The following is a 22,796-nucleotide window of genomic DNA, read 5'->3' on the forward strand; positions in this document are numbered from 1 at the left end:
CTCTCTTCTCCACCCAGCTCCCTGAGTAATGTACAATATATATGCAAAATGAGTTTAACAGAGCTTTCGGAGACCTGAAGGATGTAATTTCCTTTGATATGCACAATAAGATGATATGTATGTGGGGGTGGGTAAGTGCATTTGGAGGGGTACTTCTGCTTCTGGGATGAAATACATTTGCAGGAAGGGGGAAAAAACCTGAAATAAACAAATTCCACGTTTTCTCTGAGTAATTCATCCTAAAATGATTTTCCCTCCCAGGCATGACCCCAGGCTGGGGGAGACCTGCTCGGGTTTTGCTTTCCTCTGTGGGTGCTGAGAGCACGTGATGTGTCACGTGACTAAACGCCGCGTGAAAGCCGTCTCCATGACTACTGTGGATCTCCCTACACACCATTTATGGGATCAGGAATGCAGCAGGATTTTTTAAAACCAGGTCCAGTGTGCGAGATCACACATCTGCCGGCCTTTTACTCCCCTGAGCTGGTCTGAAACATTGAGGCGAAGGAAGTTTTGCTTTGGGAGCTGCGTTTAGGAGTGGCCGGGACCATACTACCCTTGTTTGATGTGAATGCTGTGTACTTACAGCACTGCATTTCCTTCTCAGAAACAGTTAAAATCAAGAAGAATCACACCCACTGCATTTTTTGAGATTCTGAATTCACCTAAGCCATTTTCCTCTGTACAGTCCATTCCTTCCTTTACATACACATACACTGAACAAATGCTGATTACATGCATCCTGGGCAAGCTTCTGTGCTGAGCTCTGAGGAAGCAAGGCTGGGTGCACCAGGTGGCCCCTGGCCCCTGCAGTTTGCAGAGCAGGGCCTGGCGTGAGGGTAGAGAGCTGGATGCCAACTGAGTCACTGACATCAGAGCAGAAGTCAGGCCAGTCCAGCAAGGGCGACCGACCCCGCTCCTCAGAGGGGGCCTTGCTTGTGGGGGGCACTGAGCGGAGACCTGCAGGCTGCCTCAGCGTTTGCATTGTTTGTTGCAAGCTTATCTGGGGCCTCTGTTCTTCCCAAAGAGGACGCTCAAAGAATTTGTAATGAGATGTATTAGGAAAAAAAGCAACAAACATACATACAACAAAGACTCACAGGCAAATTTAAAACACAGCCAAGTTCTGTTTTCACCTTCTTCACCAAGAAGTGGTGCACTGTAGACCTTACAGAAGTACCGTTTTTAGCCTCCGTGTGTCAGAACCGGGAAGCCCTGGTTGATAATTCCTGGGACTTGAAACATTGACTAAAACGCTGCTTTTCCCTGCTTCCCTTTACCCACACATTCTTTGCATTTTAGTCTACTAATTATGTTTACAAAATGTCTCATTTTTGAAAAGCACTCTGTGTGTACTAACTGGTGCCTTTAGGGAATAAACTGGCAAGTAGGTCATACATTGGAAAAGTCATCCAAACCCACTGGGCTTTTTCTTTTCAAGTCAGCCTGAGCTTTTTCCTCTTGCCTGCCCCTTTGCGGCCGCACAGCCGAGGAGCTCGAGACCAGGCCATTGAATGTCAGCAAGTTAGGGAGGCAGGCTGACGTGTGTCTGTTTAGTCTCAGTGCAGGGTGAAATGCCATCATTAATTCATTACCCAGCTGCCTGTCAAATAAATTGGCAATTACGTCCACCGCAGAGGCTCGGAATTCAGTAAATAGCACGTTAGCATCTCTGAGTTGTTGAGAGATGTAAAGGGGAAAATTAAGCAATACGGTGTTTGTATCAGGAGCAGATGACAAGGGGCAGCATACACTGGTGATGTGATGTAGTGATGAAAAGCTTGCAAAGGGCTGGTAATGAGCTGTGTGGATTGGAACGTGTTAAAAACCATCGCTGATTTTCCACTTTGTCTTTATGCTTTATTGCAGAGTTCAGCTCCTTCCAGCTTGGGAACAGGCTACTTCGTAAGTTTATCTCAACTTCCACATGTGTGCCTTGCTTCTCTAATGTATGCTCATTAGGACGTGAAAACACCTAAGAGGTCCCCTCTCAGGCCTAAAGAACAGGCTGATATCCATCCTCTTATTAAGAATTGTTTCATTTTTAAAATAAATAACTTGCTGGGCCCAAGGGACCCTCAGTGAGCCTGAGACATCTTTCTGGTTCCCTTAGTGAGCCTGAGACGCGTTACCTGGCAGCAGAAGGGGGCACAGGGATGCCTGATTGGCTCCTGCCACCTTTCCTACATAACAGTGAGAAGTGTCATGTGGAGGATGGATCTCGTATTATTCTTTGAGGTGTTTATTCACTTTTAAAATCTCTTGAAGAACTTTCCCACATATACAATGAATCACTTTTTTTTTTTTTTTTTTTTTTAATTTTGATGAGAGGTGAAGTTTTAATGGATGTTTTCCCTCACAGTCTGGGTAGGTGGGCTTTATATTTCCTTTCAGCATCATTAAACTCATTTTAGCAAATATAGATGTATTATTTTATTTCTAGACTTTCCTCTGTCCTATGGAAGGGATGGGGATGGTGAACATATCTTAGGGATTATCACAGTATTTCTCATAGAAAGACAGTCACTTCATTTCTTTTATTTATAGCTATTTACCCTTTTAGGATTCAATAATCCTTTTTAAGATGTAGAATTACAACTAGGCTTTCCTTACACACGGGCTAACACAGTGTATAGAACTTTGTTGTGGTATTTAGAGGAATCTGATTTGTGTTCAGAAAGATGAACACTGATACACTAATGCCCGCTCAGCATTTTCTAGGAAATTATGAAATCATGAAAATAAAATAAAGCAGAAAATAATTACTGATTCAGTTTAGTCGCCTGTAAATTGTTCTCTAATATGCTAATTACTCCGATTTTCTTTGCCCACACATTTCTTTCCATACATTTACATTAAATAGATGAAAACCAGCATCATTTCATTGAATAATAAGCCTTTTTCAAGCTTGGCAGAAGTGATATTTTGTAAGTGTTGTTTTTTTTTTTTTTTTTTTTGGTCTTAATCTGTGATAGGAGAAAAGGGATAAAGATTTTTTTGGTACCTACCTAATAGAGCCAGCACACTTATCCTTGCTCTTTATTATGGCTGAATATTCATGCTTGCAGAGACAAACAGGATGCTTCAGCAGTGGAAATAACAGAAGCAATCCCATCTGCCATCTCTTCACAGCCGGCTGGATGTGGGTTGAGATGCTCCAAGTAAAGTCTGGAGCCTGCCAATTTCTGTTCTCTTTCCAAAAGCTACATTCTCCCTCTGTGCTTTCTTGAGCAGAACAAGGCCAAAGCCAGTAACTTAGCCCTTGACCACTTCTAGACTGAACATTCTCTATGTTTCAAATGTCAGTTTGATCACCCTGAACGAAGAAAGTCATCTCTAGAAACATTGAGATTTTTATTATACTTTTGGTCACTTTTTTCGTAATTCTAGAAATGTTTATTTTTATTCTCTAACAATACGTCATTATGAGTAAAGAATCTGCAATTATGAATCTGAAATAATTCTCACACACAGTGTTGGATGAGTATAAAAATTTTTCCTTATTTTGGTAAAATTATTCTTAGTATTATTTTGCTTACATAAGAACATCTGTAATATTAACTCACATGGAGAAGATATATACCAGATGTATATTCAGCTTTCAACTGTGGCAAAAATGTTCTACTTAGAATGTGTTTCCAGTAATGGGATCATTATGTTATCAACGTGCAAAATCTATTGATATGATTGCCAAGTCCTCATCAAGAAGTGTCTTCTGGTTTGGTTTTCATTCCATCACTGTCACATATAATACTTAATTTCAGGTTCTGACTTCAACATTAGTGAGTTTCACACTTGTAAGTGGAAGTAGTATATTCATAACTTATAGTATTTTCATGGTAACATGTTATGTGCACTGTGCTTTATGATGTGTGATGTTATCATAATCTTATGTCTGTAATGAAGGCTCAGCGTCAGGTAAGTAGAATGGTGATATTTTTACTCTATCCTTAATCCTCTTCAGCGCCTCTCTGAAGTGTGGACGGAGGCAAATCACCTGCAGTCAATGAGGTATTAACACAATTGAACCGTAATGTGAATTCATGTTTAGGAAAACTGAAGGTATCACCTATTGGTTTAACAACGTGGAACTGTTTTCTTAAACACTCTTCAAATATTGCTTGGACTTCAGAATCTTGCATTTAGATTTTTATGCTTCTATGGAGTTTTTAGTAAACTAAGGTAAAATGCTGATTATCGTGTGTGTTAGTAAAATAGACACCCGCCCACGTATATGCATGTACACGTGTGTACACACACACACACACACACACACACACACACACACACACCCTTATCCACATTCAGTATATTCTACTTTCAGTTCTTTTCATTCATCAGTAGTGGTAAGTTAAAGGCTTTGAAGAAGAATCCTTTGTTTTTGATCTAGTTGTATTTGTTTGTATCTCCTTGGGTTTGTGTTCCAAAGATGTCTGCTTAGGTCTGTCACTTTTCCAACCATTTATAAGCTGAAGATTTGAGAAATGAGAACAGCAGCTAAAAATGAGTATTTACATAAGCATATTGCAAAGAATGCTTAAAGTAGGCAAAATAGAGAAGGATTGGAACAAACTTTTCACATTTTGGGGAGCTTTTGAATGATGTGGGTGTTATATACACAGAGACACAGACACATATATATTCATTACATAATCATGCCCAGCTCATATTCTAAATATAATTGGAAGTATAGACTACTTGGAATCTATTTGCTTTTCTTTTCTTTCTTTCTTTCTTTCTTTCTTTTTTTTTTTTTTTGCAAGAGGAGCAAAACGTGTTGGAGTGTGTAAGGTTTTTCTTTTTTTTTAATGGTAATGCAGTGAACTTGTTTTCATTTCAATTTTAATGTTTATGGCTATATTCTCTTCTCATACATGTATTTGAAGTTTATTATGCATAGTGGATAATCAGCTTAGACACAGAATGATCTGAAGACCAGTGATCTGTCCTTTGGCAGGGTATCGAATACCTCTCCTGTTTCATCGTGTGTACCTACCTAATAGAGTTGTGAATATTAAATGAGTTACGATATTTAATGTACACAGAACAACACTCAATAATAGCAACTAATAAATGTTGTCTTCTGTTATTCCCACTGTAGTGTGTGATGGAAAAAATTCATTCTCATTAAATGGCTTGTAATGCTGTGATAATAGAGAATAAGTACCAGAAATTAATGACACAAAAATAAGTTTTGTAATTTGTCACTGTAGGATAGGAATATTTTATTTTCACTGCAATCTTCTTGTAGCTTTCTGAGGAGCCTAGGATTTTGTATTTGGGCAGGGTGTACCAATTTACTCTAGATGTAGATATAAAGCAATATGGAATTTATTCTCTGTGGTCTCTGTGCTCATGATAATGTTGGAATGAACTTTTCTGTAGGCTGCATCCTACAGTGAACATTGTAGAACTTTGTCTGTAAAAATTATGTATTTTTTTCCGCAGACTTGAGGCATTTAAAAGCGGCTAATAGCCCAATAGCCCTTAGGGTTGGGCTGGGAGGTTAAGAAAGACCTGTTTGACATGTCCCAGTTCTGTGAGGTTGTGTCACATGTTTGCTGCTCTCTGACACCAAAAGGAAATGTGGGTGCCCTGGGAAGCCTGAACGAAGTAACTGAGGGCAGCAGAGTGAGAAGGCCAGTGAACACGTCTCATGGTTGCCAGTGGTCTGGTGAGTGGGCCCAGGAAAGGCCTGGACTCCTTCTTTACAAGCACTTGACTCCGTATGCCAGTAGTTGCGATCTACCGGTGGGGAATGGTGGGTGACTTGTCAGGCTGACCTGCATCCCTGCTCTAAGGCAGAAGCCTTCCTTTATTCAGACGACATGTCCTGCTTGCTGCTCTGGCTGCTTTTCAGGCTTCTTCCAGGTTTGAATTTAAGTGTCTGAGGCCCATAGCTTGGATCCTGCTTTTGTAAACTCCAGTGATCCAGAGATTTTTCTTCATGGTTCTCAGCTAATAATTTTCATCCTCCTCATTTGGATCATACCTAGCAATGTACATGCTTTAAGATTATCAAGGAAACCAACCTACCGTGTTTCCCCAAAAATAAGACCGGGTCTTATATTAAGCCTTGCTCCAAAAGACACATTAGGGCTTATGTTCGGGGAATGTCTTCCTGAGAAATCCTGCTAGGGCTTCTTTTCCGGTTAGGTCTTGTTTTTCAGGGAAACATGGCACTTCCACTGAGTGTCTAAAATGGCCGCAGTACATGCTAACGGGAATCGTGCGGTGGCACATGTCTCCAAGGCGGTTTGTGCCGCTGAAGTACTTCAGAGGTTGCGTGGGTGGTGCTGAGCCCAGTACTGGCCGGCGGCTGTCCAGCTAGTTGCAGGGTCCTAAAGCACTTCAGTTCCTTGTCATGGTCTAAGGTTTCGAGTCTAGACCCTTGAAATATCTCCAGTTTTTCTTTGCCGTAATTTGTATAATTCTCAAAATTGATCTGTGGTATCTTATATAACCATACTTGCTTCTTTTTAAAATCTTTAAGTGGATTTTACTGTTAGGTGAAAGTGGAATGAGTTTTTTTCAAAAGATTTTTAGCACAGTTGTTTATTTGATGGACTAGGCTTTTCTTTAAACAGACACTTCTGACTTTTTGTCTTTCAATGAGTATCAAAAGGCAAAAAAATACCTTCTCTGTCAGGTACTATTCTAGGTGATGGGCCACCCGTGCCCCCCCCCCCCTCAAGGAATGTAGTGTTCCCTAAACCCCATCCTTTTCCTTCCTTTGTGATATTTTTAAACATTTTGGACACATTGTATTTAAATAAGAGGAATTGGGCTCTACAGAGAACCTAACATTATTTATAATATTTCTGTGGGTTTTAACTTTAGAAGTTCAGATTCGTCAACGTGGCCTTGGCTGCAGCCCCATCCAAAACAGACGAAAATCTTCCTCCTCCCCACCTGCTAGTACTTGCCGGTGATGCTGAGAGAGGATTCATTCATCAATTGCTGAATTCTTATCTTTAAGATAGATAATGCTGAGTGTTTTTAACATGTCCCTCAAATAAGCCTCTAACATTTATATTTATTAGTAATTAACTCAGAATGAATGCTTAATTAAACGAATTATTGGTCATTATTTACTGACAAGTTTCCATTAAAATGAAAATATTTTTTAAAATCAAAATTCCATTCCTCAGCGATCTCCAGTTTTTATTGGGTGTTTGGATTCATTGGCAAAAGCTGAGTTGGATAACAGCTCACCAGATGGGGAGTCAATTCACTTTAATTCTCAAGGATGTATTAAACATCTCCTCTAAGTTCTTAAGATCATTAAGGTGTAAGCTTGGCCCTCAAGGCCAGGTACATAGTTGAATGTGATACAAGGCAAACTGATCAGTCCTGTGAGAAGTGTAAGTAGAGCACTTGGGACTGTCTTTTAGGGTCAGTTAACTGTAAGAGGCTTCAGTTGTGCAAAATTTGCTGGAGGCTCAAATCTTCAACAGATAAAGAAAAGGCAGAACAGAATTTGAGGCCTAGGGGACAACAAAGATAAGAGCACAGAGAAATAGCATTATAGTGTGGAGATGGTTTGACTGTATCATGTTTCTGGGAAAAAGCCACACTTAGGTTGGTTAATTACGGGGAATGTGGAACAAAGCCAGGGAGGAAGTTGGGTGAGTCCGAAGGAGATGGTTTATGTGTTACAAGTACGTTATTCAGTTAGGATTAGCGCTTAGAAATATGGAGGCTGTGGGCTCTTCTGTCCCATACTTAGCACATTCTGTTGGTCTTAACATTGATGCAGTATAGTGTGTGGGCAATCCCTGAGTGAGCGGACAGGTCACACCATGGAATTCAGAGAGGAACTTTATTTCCAGTTTTCTTTTCTTTCTTTTCCTGATACTGGCTTTAAGGAAGGTTGTCTTCTTGTTAGAGATTTCCAAATTGAAGAAATGTGGAATTAGTTGCTATGAGCTATATAAACTGAGCCATGGGCAGTCAAATCCTGGGCTTTTTTCCGAGTACTCACGTAGCCTTTGATAGATTTAACTGGCCTGGAGTTTTATGGGGGTCATTCAGCATCTTTCAAATCAAAGTACTCACTTCTTCGCTTAACTGCTTTAAAAAATATTTTTCCTGGAATTGTAAATTAGATGCCTCCCAATCCATTGCCTAAGAAACTTATAGCTTGGTGAAACACCAAGAGTATCATTTGAAAAGAGGTTAAAAAACACAACTGGGGCTTGTTAAAAATGAAAAGTGCTATTTTAACTCCAAGTGTCACATTTTCCTGTAGTCAGCTTTAGCAGTACACAAGAGTTATTGGAGGTGTAGATGGTTTGAGACACTTCACTTATCTCCCAGCACTTGACTTCAGAAGCCAAACATTTAAAATGCATTTTGCTCTTGTAAAAATGTTTATCCATTTAAAATACAGTGTTGTTTTAACAAAAGCACCCTGGTGACAAGCATCCTGGTGACAACATATAGCACAGTTAAGAAACTGTCAGGTCCCTTACACATGTACTTGAAAAGACCAGCACAGTTACCAAGGATTGGCATACAAATCACTGTTAACAAACCTTAATTTACTTACTAGGCTAATGAATGATCTCCAATTTTCTTGTAGTAATTATCTTCAGTAATAGTCATGTTAGAGGGATCTGCCTTATACTACACTTAATTTCTGCTCTGAAATCTCTGAAATGTGGTTTGCAGGGTGAAAACAAAACAAAACGTAGGGAGAACAAATTACTCGTCTCTACTGACAACCTCCTGGTAATAAATCCAGATTGTTGCCGTGCTCGAGTAGAGCACTGCCAGAAGTGACAACTGCCTGTCAGGGCTTCTAAACTGGAATGTGCTAGCAGACCTGCAGTGGAGTGATAGAGCCAGACTGTTGTAGTGTTTCCTGTCTCAGTGTGCTGCTGTGTACAGTGGCCTCAGATTTTCAGGCACCATGAAAAATGTAGCAAGGTGTAGCAGCTGTGGTTCCTAGTGTACTCCTAATATTTCACATGTTCATCACATCCCATGAAATCTTGCCGAGACCAACAAATGGCTATACGTACAGCTGGACTACCGCAGAGTGAAGCTGGGGAGAATCTGGATCATGTAGGCAGCATTACAGAGACCCACCAAGAGCTCATCTAAGCCCACGTGTGTTGTATTTCTCTAATTACTCCCAAGAGTTCTGCATTTCCATTTTAGTTCCTAAAGAGAACATTCACATTTTACCTTTTGCAAGAGGATCCTATGAATAACCCACTTTGTCTTACCTTGGTGAGAAATAGGCTTGACTTGGCTAAAGAAAAGTAGGGCTTTAACCTGTCCAGACAAAATCAGGGAAAGTCAGCATTTCAACTCTAAACACAAAGGAGACAAGAAATTTGGTTCCTTTAGAATTTATTTAAAATATATTTCTAAAATAACTTTGTAGAAAACTAGTTCTGTGATATGAAAACCTGATTTCTCTGAACGACGGAGCATTACTACTAAAACATTCTGAGAAGCAAAGGAAATTGGGGAATCTAACATATTCTTCTAATCAAATATTAAACAGCTGAGCATATGACCAAAATGGAAGCCTTAAGCTGCATTTTGTGCAGAGGCATAATATAGTTACATTATTTTCATATATGTTGCTAAATTGCCAGCTTTCAATCTGCTAATTAAAATAGACCTATATGTGGTGTGATCAAAAAATATGGCGAGTGTTTAAATTAAAAAAAGTTACTTACAGTAGAAGACACATTGCCATTAATCCCCCTCAAAAGACTCCCCTTTGCTTCAAACACATTTATCCCATCATTCTTGCCACTTTTTGAAGCAGTTCTGGAAGTCCTCTTTTGTGAGTGCCTTTAGTTGCACTGTCATGGCTGCCTTGATGACCTGAATCGATTCAAAATGTTACCTTTCATGGTCATTTTGACTTTGGGGAAGAGCCAGAAGTCGCATGGTGAATAAGGTGGATGAGGACAGTAATGTTTTTAATTGACAGAAATTGCTGTACCAGAAGTGATGTGTGACATGGAGCTTTTCCGTTGTGATCAACAAATACGGTGAATGCTGTTGCTGAGTGCCATTCTACGGAAAAGCAGGGATCTTCAATACGGGAAGCAGTGCATCAAACCTTAGTAACTGTGTGACAAGTTTCAACTTGTTTGGTGCAGTTAGTTGGGTGTGAGCTACGGTTGAGAGAAGGTGTGTTTTAAAGTGTGCCATAAATCATCCTCCATCATGATAATGCTCCGTGTCACACATCACTTCTGGTACGTGGCAATTTCTGTCAAGTAAAAACATTACAGCATGTCCTCATCCACCTTATTCTCCGGATCTGGCACCTTGCCACTTCTGGCTCTTTCCCAAAGTCAAAGTGATTCAGGACATTGAGGCAGCCACGACAGTACAACTAGACACTCATAAAAGAGGAATTCCAGAACTACTTCAGAAAGTGGCAAGACTGATGGAATAAATGTGTCTATTCCTGAGCTCTAAGTTCTGGTACATTGATCTGTCTGTCTGTTTTCACCAATACCACAGTGTCTTGGTTACTATAGATAAGTAATAAGTATGCCACTTGACACTTATAATGAGTTTGAAGTTGGGTAGTCATAGTTGATTATTGTTCTTCTCTTTCAACATTGAGTTGGCTATGCTGGGTCTTTTGCCTCTCCATAGAAACTTTAGAATCAGTTTGTCAATAGTCAGAAAATAACTTGCTGGGATTTTGATTGCAATTACATTGAATCTATAGATCAAATTGGAAAATACTGACATCTTGCCAATATTGAATATTCCTATCCATGGACATGGAATATCTTTTCACTTATTTAGTTGTTCTTTAATATCTTTCATCAGAGTTCTGTAGTTATTCCCATATAAATTTTGTACATATTTTGTTAGATTCATAACATATAAATATTTCATTTTTAGGGGTGCTAATGTAAACGATCATATGTTTTGAATTTCAAATTCTACCTTATTTACTAGTATATAGGAAAGTAATTGACTTTTGTATATGAGTCTTGTATCCTTCAACCTTGCTTTAATTGTTTATCAGTTCAGGAGGGTTTTTTCCCGATATTCTACATAGGCAATCATGTCATTTGCAAACAAAGACAATTTTATTTCTTCCAAATCTGTATACTTTTTATTTCTTTTTCTTATTGCATTAGCTAGGAATTCCAGTACTATGCTGGAAAACAGTGGGGAGAAGGGACAACCTTTTGTTCTTTCTGATCTAACAGGAAATCTTTGAGTTTCTCGCCATTAAGTATGATGTTAGCTGTAGGCTTTTTGTAGATGTTCTTTATTAAGGTTAGGAAGTTCTCCTGTGTTCCCAGTTTGCTGAAACTTTTTATCTTGAGTGGGTATTAGATTTTGTCAAACACTTTTTTCTGTGTCCATTGATATGATCATGTGATTTTGTTTCTTTGGCCTGCTGATGTGATAGACTACATTAATTTATATTTGAATGTTGAATCAACCTTGCTTTCCTGGGATAAATTCTACTTTATCATGATGTATAAATCTTTTTCTACATTATTGGATTTGATTTGCTAATCTTTTATTGAAGAGTTTTCCATCTATGTTTGTGAGAGATATTGATCTGTAGTTTTTTGTTGTTTTTTTCCTTCTAATGTCTTCTACTTATGTATTGTCTGATGTTGAAATTAAGGTAATGTTGGCCTCATAGAATGAGTTAGGTAGTATTTTCTATCTTCTGGAAGAAATTGTAGAGAATTGGTGTAATTTCTTCCTTAAGCATTTGGCAGGATTCACTGGTGAGCCCATCTGAGTTTGGTGTTTTTTCTTTTGGAAGATAATTATTGATACAATTTGTTTAATCGGGCTTCTTCAGATTATCTGTTTCTTCTTGTGTGAGCTATGGCAGATTGTGTCTTTCAAGGAATTGATCTATTTCATCTAGGTATCACATTTGTGGTATATCTTCATATTCCTTTGTTATCCTTGTAATGTCTATGGGATCTGCAGTGATGTCCCTCTTTCATTTCTGATATTAGTAATTTGTGTTTCTCTCTTTTTTCTTGTTTGGCCTAGTTAGAGGCTTATTGATTTTATTGATCTGTTTGAAGAACAGCTTTTGGTTTTATTGAGTTTTCTTTATTGATTTCCTGTTTTCAATGTCATTGATTCCTACTTTAATTTTATGATTTCTTTTCTTGTGCTTACTTAGTATTAAATTGCTCTTTCCCCAACCCCCCCGCCCCATTTTCCTAAGGTGGAAGCATAGATTACTGATTTTAGATCTTTCTTCTTTTCTAATGTATGCTCTCAGTGCTATAAAGTTCCCTCTAAGCACTGCTTTTGCTGCATCAGACAAATTTTGATAAGTTCTATTTTCATTGTTATTTATTTCAAAATATTTTAAAGTTTCTCTTGAGATTTCTTTCTTGACCCATGTGTTATTTAGAAGGGTACTGATTCCTGGGAAAGTTTTTGCTCTTCAAAACTATCACTTTCAGGGCCCTTATCCCTGGACAAACAGAAGCATTGATTTATAACAAAGTTCTCAAGAGAGTCTGGAGGAGTCAGCTGAACACATGTTCATGGGTTTTAGTTATACATATGCATAATGTAATTTGACAGTAACCTCAGCAGTTGTAATTACCACTTGATTTAATTAAAAGCACACTTGTGTTAGCAGATTTTACTTGCATTCTCCCTTTCCTTACTATAGTATAACTTTTTTAGCACTCATTTAGATATTTATTAAATCTGACCTTTCATTTTACTTGATCATTTTTCTGTCACAGTTACTTTGTCGTAATTATGTATGTGAAGACTTTCATTACTTTCTGGGTAGGGTGCTTTCATTTGGGAAGAGCAGGAAGAAGACTGCATTGGTTCTTGCTAGAAGTACGTTCATGGGTCCAGTTACTCCTCTATTTGAGAAAATTGCCCAGCAAGTTTTATTTATATTAAATTACTTTTTTGGAAATAGAATCTGTGTTTTTTAACCTCTCAATTTCAATGTACACAAAGTTTCTAAAAAAGCAAAAGATAGCTTTTTAAATGTTTTTACCCCAATTCCATTCATTATGCTAATTTTATTACGTTTTAACTTGTTTTACTCTTTTCCAGCATTCAGATATAGGCTCATTCTTGGTTCATTTACCCTTTTGAAGCAATGGAATTATTTATGTATTTTTCCTTTTCTCCTTTTTTCTGCTTTCCTTTCCCCAACCCTATTTGATTCTATAACATGATAAAATTGCAAAACGTGAGCCTGAAAAATAAAGAGTCTCTTTAGGGATTGCTAAATCTGTATTGTATGCTTTTAAGCTCATTTCAGGTCATCGTACTACCAATTAGTTTGATTACAAGCATTTAAGCTGTCACATATAAAGCCTTCTGCTTCTTAGGGTTTCAGTTTCAAGTCATGAAAACGCAGTGCTCTGTGGTTCTCTATATACACAGCTCACTTTTAATATTTTGGAAGAAACCTATGCCTCTTACAAAGATCACCCATGGTTTTCCGAGCCTAGATAAAGCCTGTGTGCAATTTTGGAATAGTGACACAATTCTATTTAAAAATTTAAAAGGGTGGATGTATCCATATATGTAGGAAGGTGCCTGTCAAAACCACCTCTTTATTATTATTTTTGAATGGAGTCTGCATTTGCACATAATGAAGACTTTGGAATATAAACATTATTTATGACTGATAATTTGTCTGTGACAGTGGAATGCTTTCAGAGAACTAAACAAATAAGAGGTTCAAATGTAACAACCCTGAACATAAAGAAATAATCCAAGAGTATTTGTAGATAGAAATATAAAAGCCTAGGGAATTAAAGTTTTGTAAAGTTGATGAGTTTGTTAAAAGATGGTTTTCAAAGCAAAGGTAAAATTATGACTTTCTACATTATAAAATAATCATGTTTTAAAGGTATTATTTACTAATGATTGAACTTGGCAGATGCTATAATCAATTCAAAGGAGAATACAAAGAACAGGCACAATTATAGCTGAGGAATATTGAAATGAATTTATGGACACAAAACTGGCTTTGAGGGGAAGTCAATTGAACCTCTACCTGACAGGACAGAATTTGTTCGATACAGACAGTAATTATTTTGCATTGTTGTCACGTATCTGCAACTTACAGAGTTGGAAATTACCTCCCATGGAATCAGAAAAACATAATGCTGAAGAGTATGCCGTAGAAAATGCACCGTTTTGCCTTGAAGCACAAAATTTCTCATTTGATCAAAAATAGTCACAAAGAAAGGTAGCTTTCGTTGGATTATTTACATGGGTACAGCAAGAGTGTCAAATTTATATATAAGCCTTTTTAAGTTCACTATTTCGGATGGTTTCAAAAAATCTTATACTGTACTTTTAGAAATCTATACTGTTTGCTCTCTTGAGGCTAGAAAGTCAAACTCAAGAAACTCTGTCTACCACCTCCAATATTTGTATGTTTGTTTGAATTTCTTCCTTCTTAAAGTTCCCCAAAATATCCCAAGGTGGCCTGCCAGGAAGTGATCTTCCTTCCTATTTGTTCTGCTGGACCCTGTTAGCAGGGTACCAGGCTAGTTTTTCTAGGAAGATTTTTTAAGTAATAGCTCTATAAACTCAGCCTTAATTCCTTAAAAGTATCTATTCATATCTGATTAATTTAGCATCACCTCTCAAATACAGTGTTTCAGAAAATGTCTTGGAATTGCTCCAAGTGTATCCTGGTAAACAGGAAGACCAATTCTGATTGAACCTATGCAAATAACTATATAGCCATGAAAAGTAAGAAGACTTACTTTCTGAATTCTGGGGGGGTGGGGAGTCAATGAGAATAAGAATCTTTAAAATATTTCAGTTTATAAAGAAAAATGACTAAATTTTTATACTATAGATAACTTAAGAAAAAAAAGAAATAGCTTCCTTATATATACAGAAAATAGTACATTTAAACAATCAGTTTGTTGTCAGATGTGGGACAGTGTTGGAGGACTGGGTGAAAAAGAGGAAGGGATTAAGAAGTACAAATTGGTAGTTACAAAATAGTCATGGGGATGTAAAGTGCTGCATAGGGAATAATGTTAATACTGTAACAACTATGTATAGTGCCAGCTGTGTACTGGACTGATTGGAGGGATCGCTTGGTAAATTATATAAATGTCTAACCACTATGCTGTACACCTGAAAAATTAATTTAAAATTATCTTGAATGTCAAATGTAATTGAAAAATAAATTATCAATGATATTCCAAACAAATCAACCACTGATGAACCCTCATCAGTTCATTTCGTTCTGTAAAATTCATTCTTGATCCACTGGATCTTGGGTTAATTTCATGAATTCATCCGCTTCTCAACTAAAAAGCATTCTGGATATCCTGACTCAGCCCACCGGTCGGTCTTAACGTTGTTAAAGCAGCGACATCAGGAGTCTGTACACAAGAGCATCTTCTTCGAAGTCTTAGTTATTTGAAGTGCCTGGTATAGTGCTTTACGTGGAGTACGACACAGTCCTTCTTTGTTGAAGTCCAGAGCTCTGGCTTAGCTTATTGCTGAATGCAGAGCTTTCTAGGAATCATCAAAGTAAAACAAAAAGTTATGTGTAAAATGTGGTTAATCAATCACTTATAATTTTTAAAAGTGGAAAATCTTGATGAGAACTTCTATCAAGAATAATATAACCAAAAAGGAAATTTGATTGTCACTGTGGCTTGCCAAAAAAAAAAAAGTAATAAAAAAAACTTAGACAAAATTATAAGGCAACAAGCTGAACTGAACAGATTTTGGCAAGATCTGAATACATTTCATTGCTTTTCAGACTTAGTTATTACAAACTAATGCAAATCAAATTCACTTTTCAAGTTTTGTCCTCATTATGCTCTTTCACATTCTGGAACAAACTGACACTTTACCTCAGGACTGATCATGGGGTGGGCGGCAGGGGTCCATAAAAAGTCAGAACTAATTTTATAATATTACTAATATGTTGTTCATGTGCCACATGTTAATTATTACTAGTTAGAAATGAATGAGTAAATAACCATTTAAATTTTTTCAGTTTCAAATTTCAAGACAGTAAATATTGATAGTTATAACACACACACACACACTCACATGCACACACAAAATAAGCTCATTGTGGTCCTCAATAAATTTTAAGATTAAGGGTGTCTAGAGACCAGAAATCTTGAGAACCACTGCTTTAAGGGCAAAAGTGTTCTTTTCCTTGAAAACACAGAAGCACATAGAGTTATAACATGCAGAGTTATATTTCTTAGAAACTGTTGTTCTTAAATATAGTATCAACTCCCTATGTTATAACTTTCAACTAAAGTAACTAAAGCTGATGGGACAGATAATTGTGAACTGCCTGTCATATAGTAGCATTGTATCAGAGATCATGAATAAATATAACTAACTTTCTACAGCCATACAGATCTCTTATATAACCTCATAAAGTAGCAAAAATGAATACATTCATTAACTTGACTGAAATATAGAGCCTCTCTATAGATTATAAAAATAAAAACCAAAAGCATATACATTTAAAATTAGGATTAGTAAGCAATTAATTACATATGGCCTAGGTAATGAATAAATATTCCTTACATAATTTAATATTAGTTCAAGGTTTTAAGTTACTTAAAGACCTTGGAAATTATGTTTAAGCTAACTACAAAACATGATTCCTGTTGAAATAAAGTTCATAATGATTCAATTCCATCAAATTTACGTTTTTCATAATCTTAAACATGAAATGGAAATAATGTTAGCTTATTTGATGAGTAAACCTGTATACATTTGGGAATAACATTCCAAGCAGAATTAAAATGCACACTTGTATTATACTTAACACTTACAAATCAGAAAATACATATCTATTTTTATTAAACCAAATTTTATTAAATTAATATTGTTTGGCAGAATTTTACATAAGTTATGTGAATTGGGTTCATAAATGTTTTCTGAGTTGGTTTATGTAAGAAAAATTTTTTTTAAATCTACTGCATTTAAAGTACTGGAAATTTAATTTCCTTGCTTTCTGGATATTTGAGAAATATTTTCTTTACATTAGCCATTATTTATACTCAGTAGCCTATTTAGAACAAAATTATTTTAATTTTAGAGACTTTATAATCTTATTATTAATACCATCTGGATGTAGAAAAACATTGCACACTCATTGAAAGGTTACAGAAGTTACAAACACATAGACACACAGAGGAAGAGTTCACAACTCCAATTCTAAAATTTCAGCCAAAGGTCAAGAGTAAACACAGAAACTAAATCTCTCTCTCTCTCTCTCTCTCTCTCTCTCTCTCTCTCTCTCTCTCTCTCTCCCCTTCTCTTTCTCTCTTTTTCTCTCTCTGGTTCAAATTGCAAAGAGATGTTTTCCTTCTCAGTGGTCACAAAATTCTGTTATTTGAGCTTAAAAGACAGCAATAGACAAAAATGATGAACAAATCATAATTTCTGTTGTTTTAAGTGTTTTAAGGATAGAAATCCACACTTAATTTTTGGCACATTTTTTATACAACCTTTTCTGTGTTACAGTTGTAGTTAACATTGTCATTCTTACTCATAATTCAACAGATTTGTTCCTGCCTTTGTTTTAGTTTCTGTGGATAAAGCAGCAGTGACTAAAGAAAAATATCTTTTTATGATACTTAGAGTCAATACAATTAGTTCATAATATGCCTGGTGATGGTAAGATATCTAAAATATTTATGAAGAAATTTGGGCTTTCAGCCAATATAGAGTAACAGGGACTGAATTTACTATCTCATCAGAGATAATAAAAAAAAAAAATACACAAAATAAGTTTGCAAGACACTGGATATAAGGTAATAAAGGACAGTGGTCCTTGAGGGACAGTAAATTAATGTAATGATTCCTATGATTGTCCCAGCTTGCTGTCTTGAGAGTGTTTCAGGCTTCCATGCTGGGTAGAGGGAGCCTAGTGGTACCAGCTGGAGCCCAGCAGACTCTTGGCATTAGGAGAAGAAATTGAGTGAAAATCAAGGTAGCTAGAATTCACAGGACTAGAAAAGAAGGAGCTGCATGCAGAAAGCATCCCAGAATTCTCCAGAGCATTGCTTTCAGTTATTTAGCAGATCCTACATGTGAGGAAACTTCCTGAGGCCTAAGAATGAAGCATCCAAAAGAAAAAAACAGTGTCTGGCACTCTCACGTAGTCAGGAATAGTGCCTGTTCTCACCAGCCAGACTGAAAACCTTAAGATTCATGGGGCATTGGGTTAAGTACATAATAGGGTCTTTCTTCAGTATTGAGAAATAATTAAGCCTAGACTGAGCACTGTTACAGTCTCTCCTAACACATTTTAAAATGAATGATCTGAAAGTATCAAACTGTTTTCAAGTAACTTAACTGAATCCTGGAAGAATTATGTGTTTCCAGTTAAAAATTTTTGGATGTGCAAGGAATCAAGAGAATATATGAAAAAGTCAATTAAAACTGACCCAGAACTGATACAGATATTAGAATTAGCAGACAAGCACATTTTAAAAGTTATCATAATTGTATTCCATATGTTTAAAAAGTTAAGTAATATAAGAACAAAATTAAACTTCTAGAAATAACTGCAAGTTGTGAGCTGAAAAATATTAATATACTAGATGATATTAACAGCAGTTTAGATATTGCAGGAGAAAAGATTAGTGAACTTGAAGTCATGGGAATAGAGACTAGTCCAAAATGAAACATGAAGAGAATAAAGAAATTTAAAAAAAATGACAGCATCGCTGGGCTGTGTGTCAACTTCATACAGCCTAATATACATATTCTTGGAGTTCCCAAAGGAGAGAAGGGAGAGGAAACAAAAATATTGGGAGAAAATGTCTGAAAATTTTCAAAATTAAATGAAAATTATAAACCTACAGATCTAAACAGAAGAAACATGAACACATTATACAAGAAAACAACACATATTGTAGACACATAAAGGAAGCCATCTTTCTCAAAACGAGTGTGAAAGAAAATCTTTTAAGTATCTGAAAAAATCAAACAAACAAGAATACCTGAGAGTGGGGGAGCAAAGATAAGGATAACAGCAAATTTCTTGTCGGGAAAGATGCAAGACAGGAAATACTGGATCAACATCTTTGAAATACTGCTAGAAAATGCCAATCTAGAATTTTATACCCAGTAAATGTATCTTTCAAAAGACACTAAGATAATGAAACGATAACCAACAGGCTATGAGAAAAATTTTGCAGAGTATATTTGTGAGGGAAGACATATTCAGAATATATAAAGCAATCTCAATACCAAGTAAAAACCAGTAACCTAATTGAAAAATAGGCCAAAAATTCGAATAGGCACTTTACTAAAGGAGATAAACAGATGGCAAATAGACATGTGAAAAGATTTTCTATATTTTTATTCAATACAGAACACAATTACCACTTTACACCTATTAAAATGGCCTAAATGAAAATGAATGACCATAGCAAGGGTTGGTGAGGATATTAAGTAATTGAAATTCTCCAGTAATGCTGGTGGGAATGCAAAATGATACAATCACTTTGGAAAACAGTTGGCAGTTTCCTAAAAGGTTAAACACAAATTAACATATATTTGCCATACGGTTTAACCATTCCACTTCTAGGTTTTTAACTAAGAGAAAAGAAAGCACATGTCCATGCGAAGATTTTACATGAGCTTTCATAGTACCTTTATTTGTAATTGCCAAAAATTGGAGATGGTTGAAATGTCCATGTCAATTGAATGAGTGAACATTTGTGGTACCGTGTTTCCCTGAAAATAAGACCTATCTGGACCATCAGCTCTAACGCATTTTTTGGAGCAAAAATATTAATACTGGGTCTTATATTAATTTTTGCATTAGAGCTGATGGTCTGACTAGGTCTTATTTTCGGGAAAACATGGTATGTATGTATATACAAATAATACACATATGTACTCAGTAATTAAAAGGAAAAAACACTTGATGCAACAATTCAGATGAATATCAAAATAATTACGCTGAGTGAAGGAAGCTACACAGAAAAAGAGTACAGGACATGTTTTCATTTATAGACAATGATAGAAAATACCATTGAATCTATAGTGACAGAAAGCAGAACTATGATTGGCAGGTGTAGAGAGGGAGGGTTAGGATGGAGGAATTACAAAGAGGTGTAAAATTTCAGGTAATGGAAATACTCTTTATCTTGATAGTGGTAAGTTTTACAGATGTATGTCAAAATTTACCAAATTGCGTACTCTAAATATGTGAAGTTTATATATGTACATATATATAAAATATATATTTTATGTATAAACATATGTATATGTATATAAATATATGTATATGTGTATATATGTGTATTGAAGTGTATATGTATATAAACTTTAAAAAGACTTATTAAAACTTTTCCCTGTTGTTTGTAGTGCCTGGGGATCTGTCTCCATCTTTTCCTATGTTCCTGTGTTTTAACTAGACCAACCTATTGCACCCTAATACCTCTCTGTCAGACAACTAAACACAAAACTCACTCTGAAGAATGTCTAAATGCATATTTCCATCAGATAAATATCTCATAGTCCTTTCTTAAATGTTCAGAGATGCATAATTGGGCCCTGTGAAGCAAATGCATCTTGTTTTTATAGAATGAGGGGAGAGAAAATGCATACAAAAAAGCCTCCTCCTTTTTGTGGCAGTCTTTTATGTCAGAGCTCAAAATTGCTATCTGATAAAATGTAGACCACCAGATTGAATTATTTCATTGAGCTACTGCTGTCCTCTGTTAATGGTAATTGCACAGAGATAGCAGTCTTTCTCGGCAACATCTCAGATATTTACCTCCTACTGTTTTTCAATTCAAACCTTTGATGAAAATATTCCCAGTACTTCTTTAAAGCAGACATCCAACTGTCTTTCTTGACAAAAGTAAGGTCTCTAAATCAGATCCTGACAATTTGTGACACAGCAGTCTATCCAAATCACCTTTTACCTATGTCACTATGTCATTTCCTGGAGAAAAAAGTGTCCATCAGGCAAGCATTTGTGTAGGCTTGGAGGACTGGAATGTTGGCATGCCAGCAAAAATGGGAGAGGAGAAAAGGCAAAGCAGTTTCTTCCTTGGCTTGAGTGGAAGGAATTCAATGAAGGGTTGACCAGATCTAATAAGCAAATCTGTATATTTTAAAGATGTGTTTTATGGAGAGGAAACTTGTTTAGATATTTGTTGTTTTCAAGATAGTCGTGAGTGAAATGATTTCTAAAAATTACTACTTTTAAAGTATTGGTGACAGTAAAACAAGTTTATTTTTATTCTCCTTTATCTGTTAGGTTGCTTGAATACAAATACATTCAGCATTTTCTTTTCTTCTTGGGACTTGGCTTATTTACTGGTGTGCCTCCTGTCTTAAATTGAGCAGATTACATCGCACCACATAAAGGTTATAAAAACAATGCCATTGGCACATACCATGATCAGCTCTCTGTGTGACGACAGTGTGGCAGCTAGAGTGAGGAATACGGTAACAAGGAGAGCATGGCATGGCATCCGCCGGATTGGCTGCAGAGGGAAAAGCACTGCTTGTACCTCTGGCTGTGGTTGGCTGGGCACATGTTTTCCCTTTTTGTATTGGAAAGGTTCATTTGATAATTGCTTTCTTGGATCAAATTTTAGCATCATATGTTTGATGCATGGGGCAGCTTCAGGAGCTGTGGAGCCCCTCTGGGGACCTGCTTTCCAGGTTTGGTGAGAAAGCAGCTGACAGCACGGCAAGCACACTTCCTGCTGCCAGCCTGGTTTTGTTCTTCTCAAGTGGAAGTCTCATTACAAATGAGCCTTGGAATGTGTTTGCCCAGAAATATTGCTGGGTAGTGGCCTTACTTGGTGGCCCTGTATGATGGTGGGATGTCTTTCGTGTGGTGTGGTCTCACCCAAGGCCTGTTCTGCTTTTGGGAGAAAAGTGAACCAAACCATAGATTGAACACTGGGGAGAATTTGATTTGGGAAGAAAGCATGTCTTAGACTGTCAAAGTTGGCTTCCTACATTGAAGAAACAGTGATAGGTTCCTGGGAAGGTCGGGTAAAGAGGTAGTAAGAAAAGAGGTGTAAAGAGCAAGTCTTTGCACAGTCCTTGATTCGAGCTAGCCCTTGCTCTGTTCATAGCCTCACAGTCCAGTTAGGAGTGTGAGCCCTTGAAGAGCCCTGGCCTATCTTTTTTAGAGATCAGGATTTTTGCTCTTTAGAAAGAAAAAGCTACAGCTCTTCTAATAAAGTACTCAGTTGTGGCTGCCTACCCTGTGTTCCTAACGCTCTGTCTTGGGAAGCTTCCTTAGCTGTCCTCATTGTCATGAGGAATCAAAATGTACGAAGAGGCCACCAGGAAATTCAGGATATTCAGAGCATGAGTTTTCAAATACCCAACTTGGCCTTAAGTTCTCCCAGCTGAAGCCTGGGATTACACGTCACAAAGGTGCCCTCGTATTCAGGGCTCAGAAAGAAAGGGGCTGGCCACCAGACTTGTTTGGAGGTAAGAGAGGAGCCAGCGTGGGTTCATTTATAGAAGAATCGTTTGCACCTGGAACCTCAACCCAGACTATTGCCATCTGCGAGGCAGGGAGTGCTGTCAGTCCCTGGCCTGGTAGGGACATCTGAAGCATCTTACTGGTTTAGTCTGCTGAAATGTGCTGGCGTAATGTCTGACCTGATTGTCTCTATCCACAATTTCATGTAGCCAGTTTTGCAGAAGCATGTATGCAAGTGACAACCTCAGTGAACCTTGAGAATGTCATTCCCTCTCTGCCACATCACTTTTCTCTCCTCTTGGCTCCTGTCCACTCATCCTCCTCTCTGTTGACAGAGGATGTGAAGTCCAGG

The 22,796-nt window shown here is 37.0% G+C and overlaps 1 protein-coding gene across 10 annotated transcripts in view; it reads left to right on the forward strand.

Annotated features, from left to right (window-relative positions):
- The window catches only part of AUTS2 (activator of transcription and developmental regulator AUTS2), a 1,106,350-nt gene that overhangs the window by 494,661 nt on the left and 588,893 nt on the right, over nucleotides 1-22,796 (forward strand). For 9 of the 10 annotated variants that reach the window (XM_074328460.1, XM_074328456.1, XM_074328458.1 and 6 more), the window contains exon 4: nucleotides 1,870-1,905. The exons of the other annotated variant lie outside the window; for it this stretch is intronic. In XM_074328460.1, the coding sequence (XP_074184561.1) occupies nucleotides 1,870-1,905 (36 nt within the window). The remainder of the gene's footprint in view (nucleotides 1-1,869; nucleotides 1,906-22,796) is intronic. 10 annotated transcript variants of the gene reach the window in all.

The sequence above is a fragment of the Rhinolophus sinicus genome, linkage group LG03 (genome assembly GCF_036562045.2).
Source record: "Rhinolophus sinicus isolate RSC01 linkage group LG03, ASM3656204v1, whole genome shotgun sequence".
Taxonomy (NCBI): Eukaryota; Metazoa; Chordata; class Mammalia; order Chiroptera; family Rhinolophidae; genus Rhinolophus; species Rhinolophus sinicus.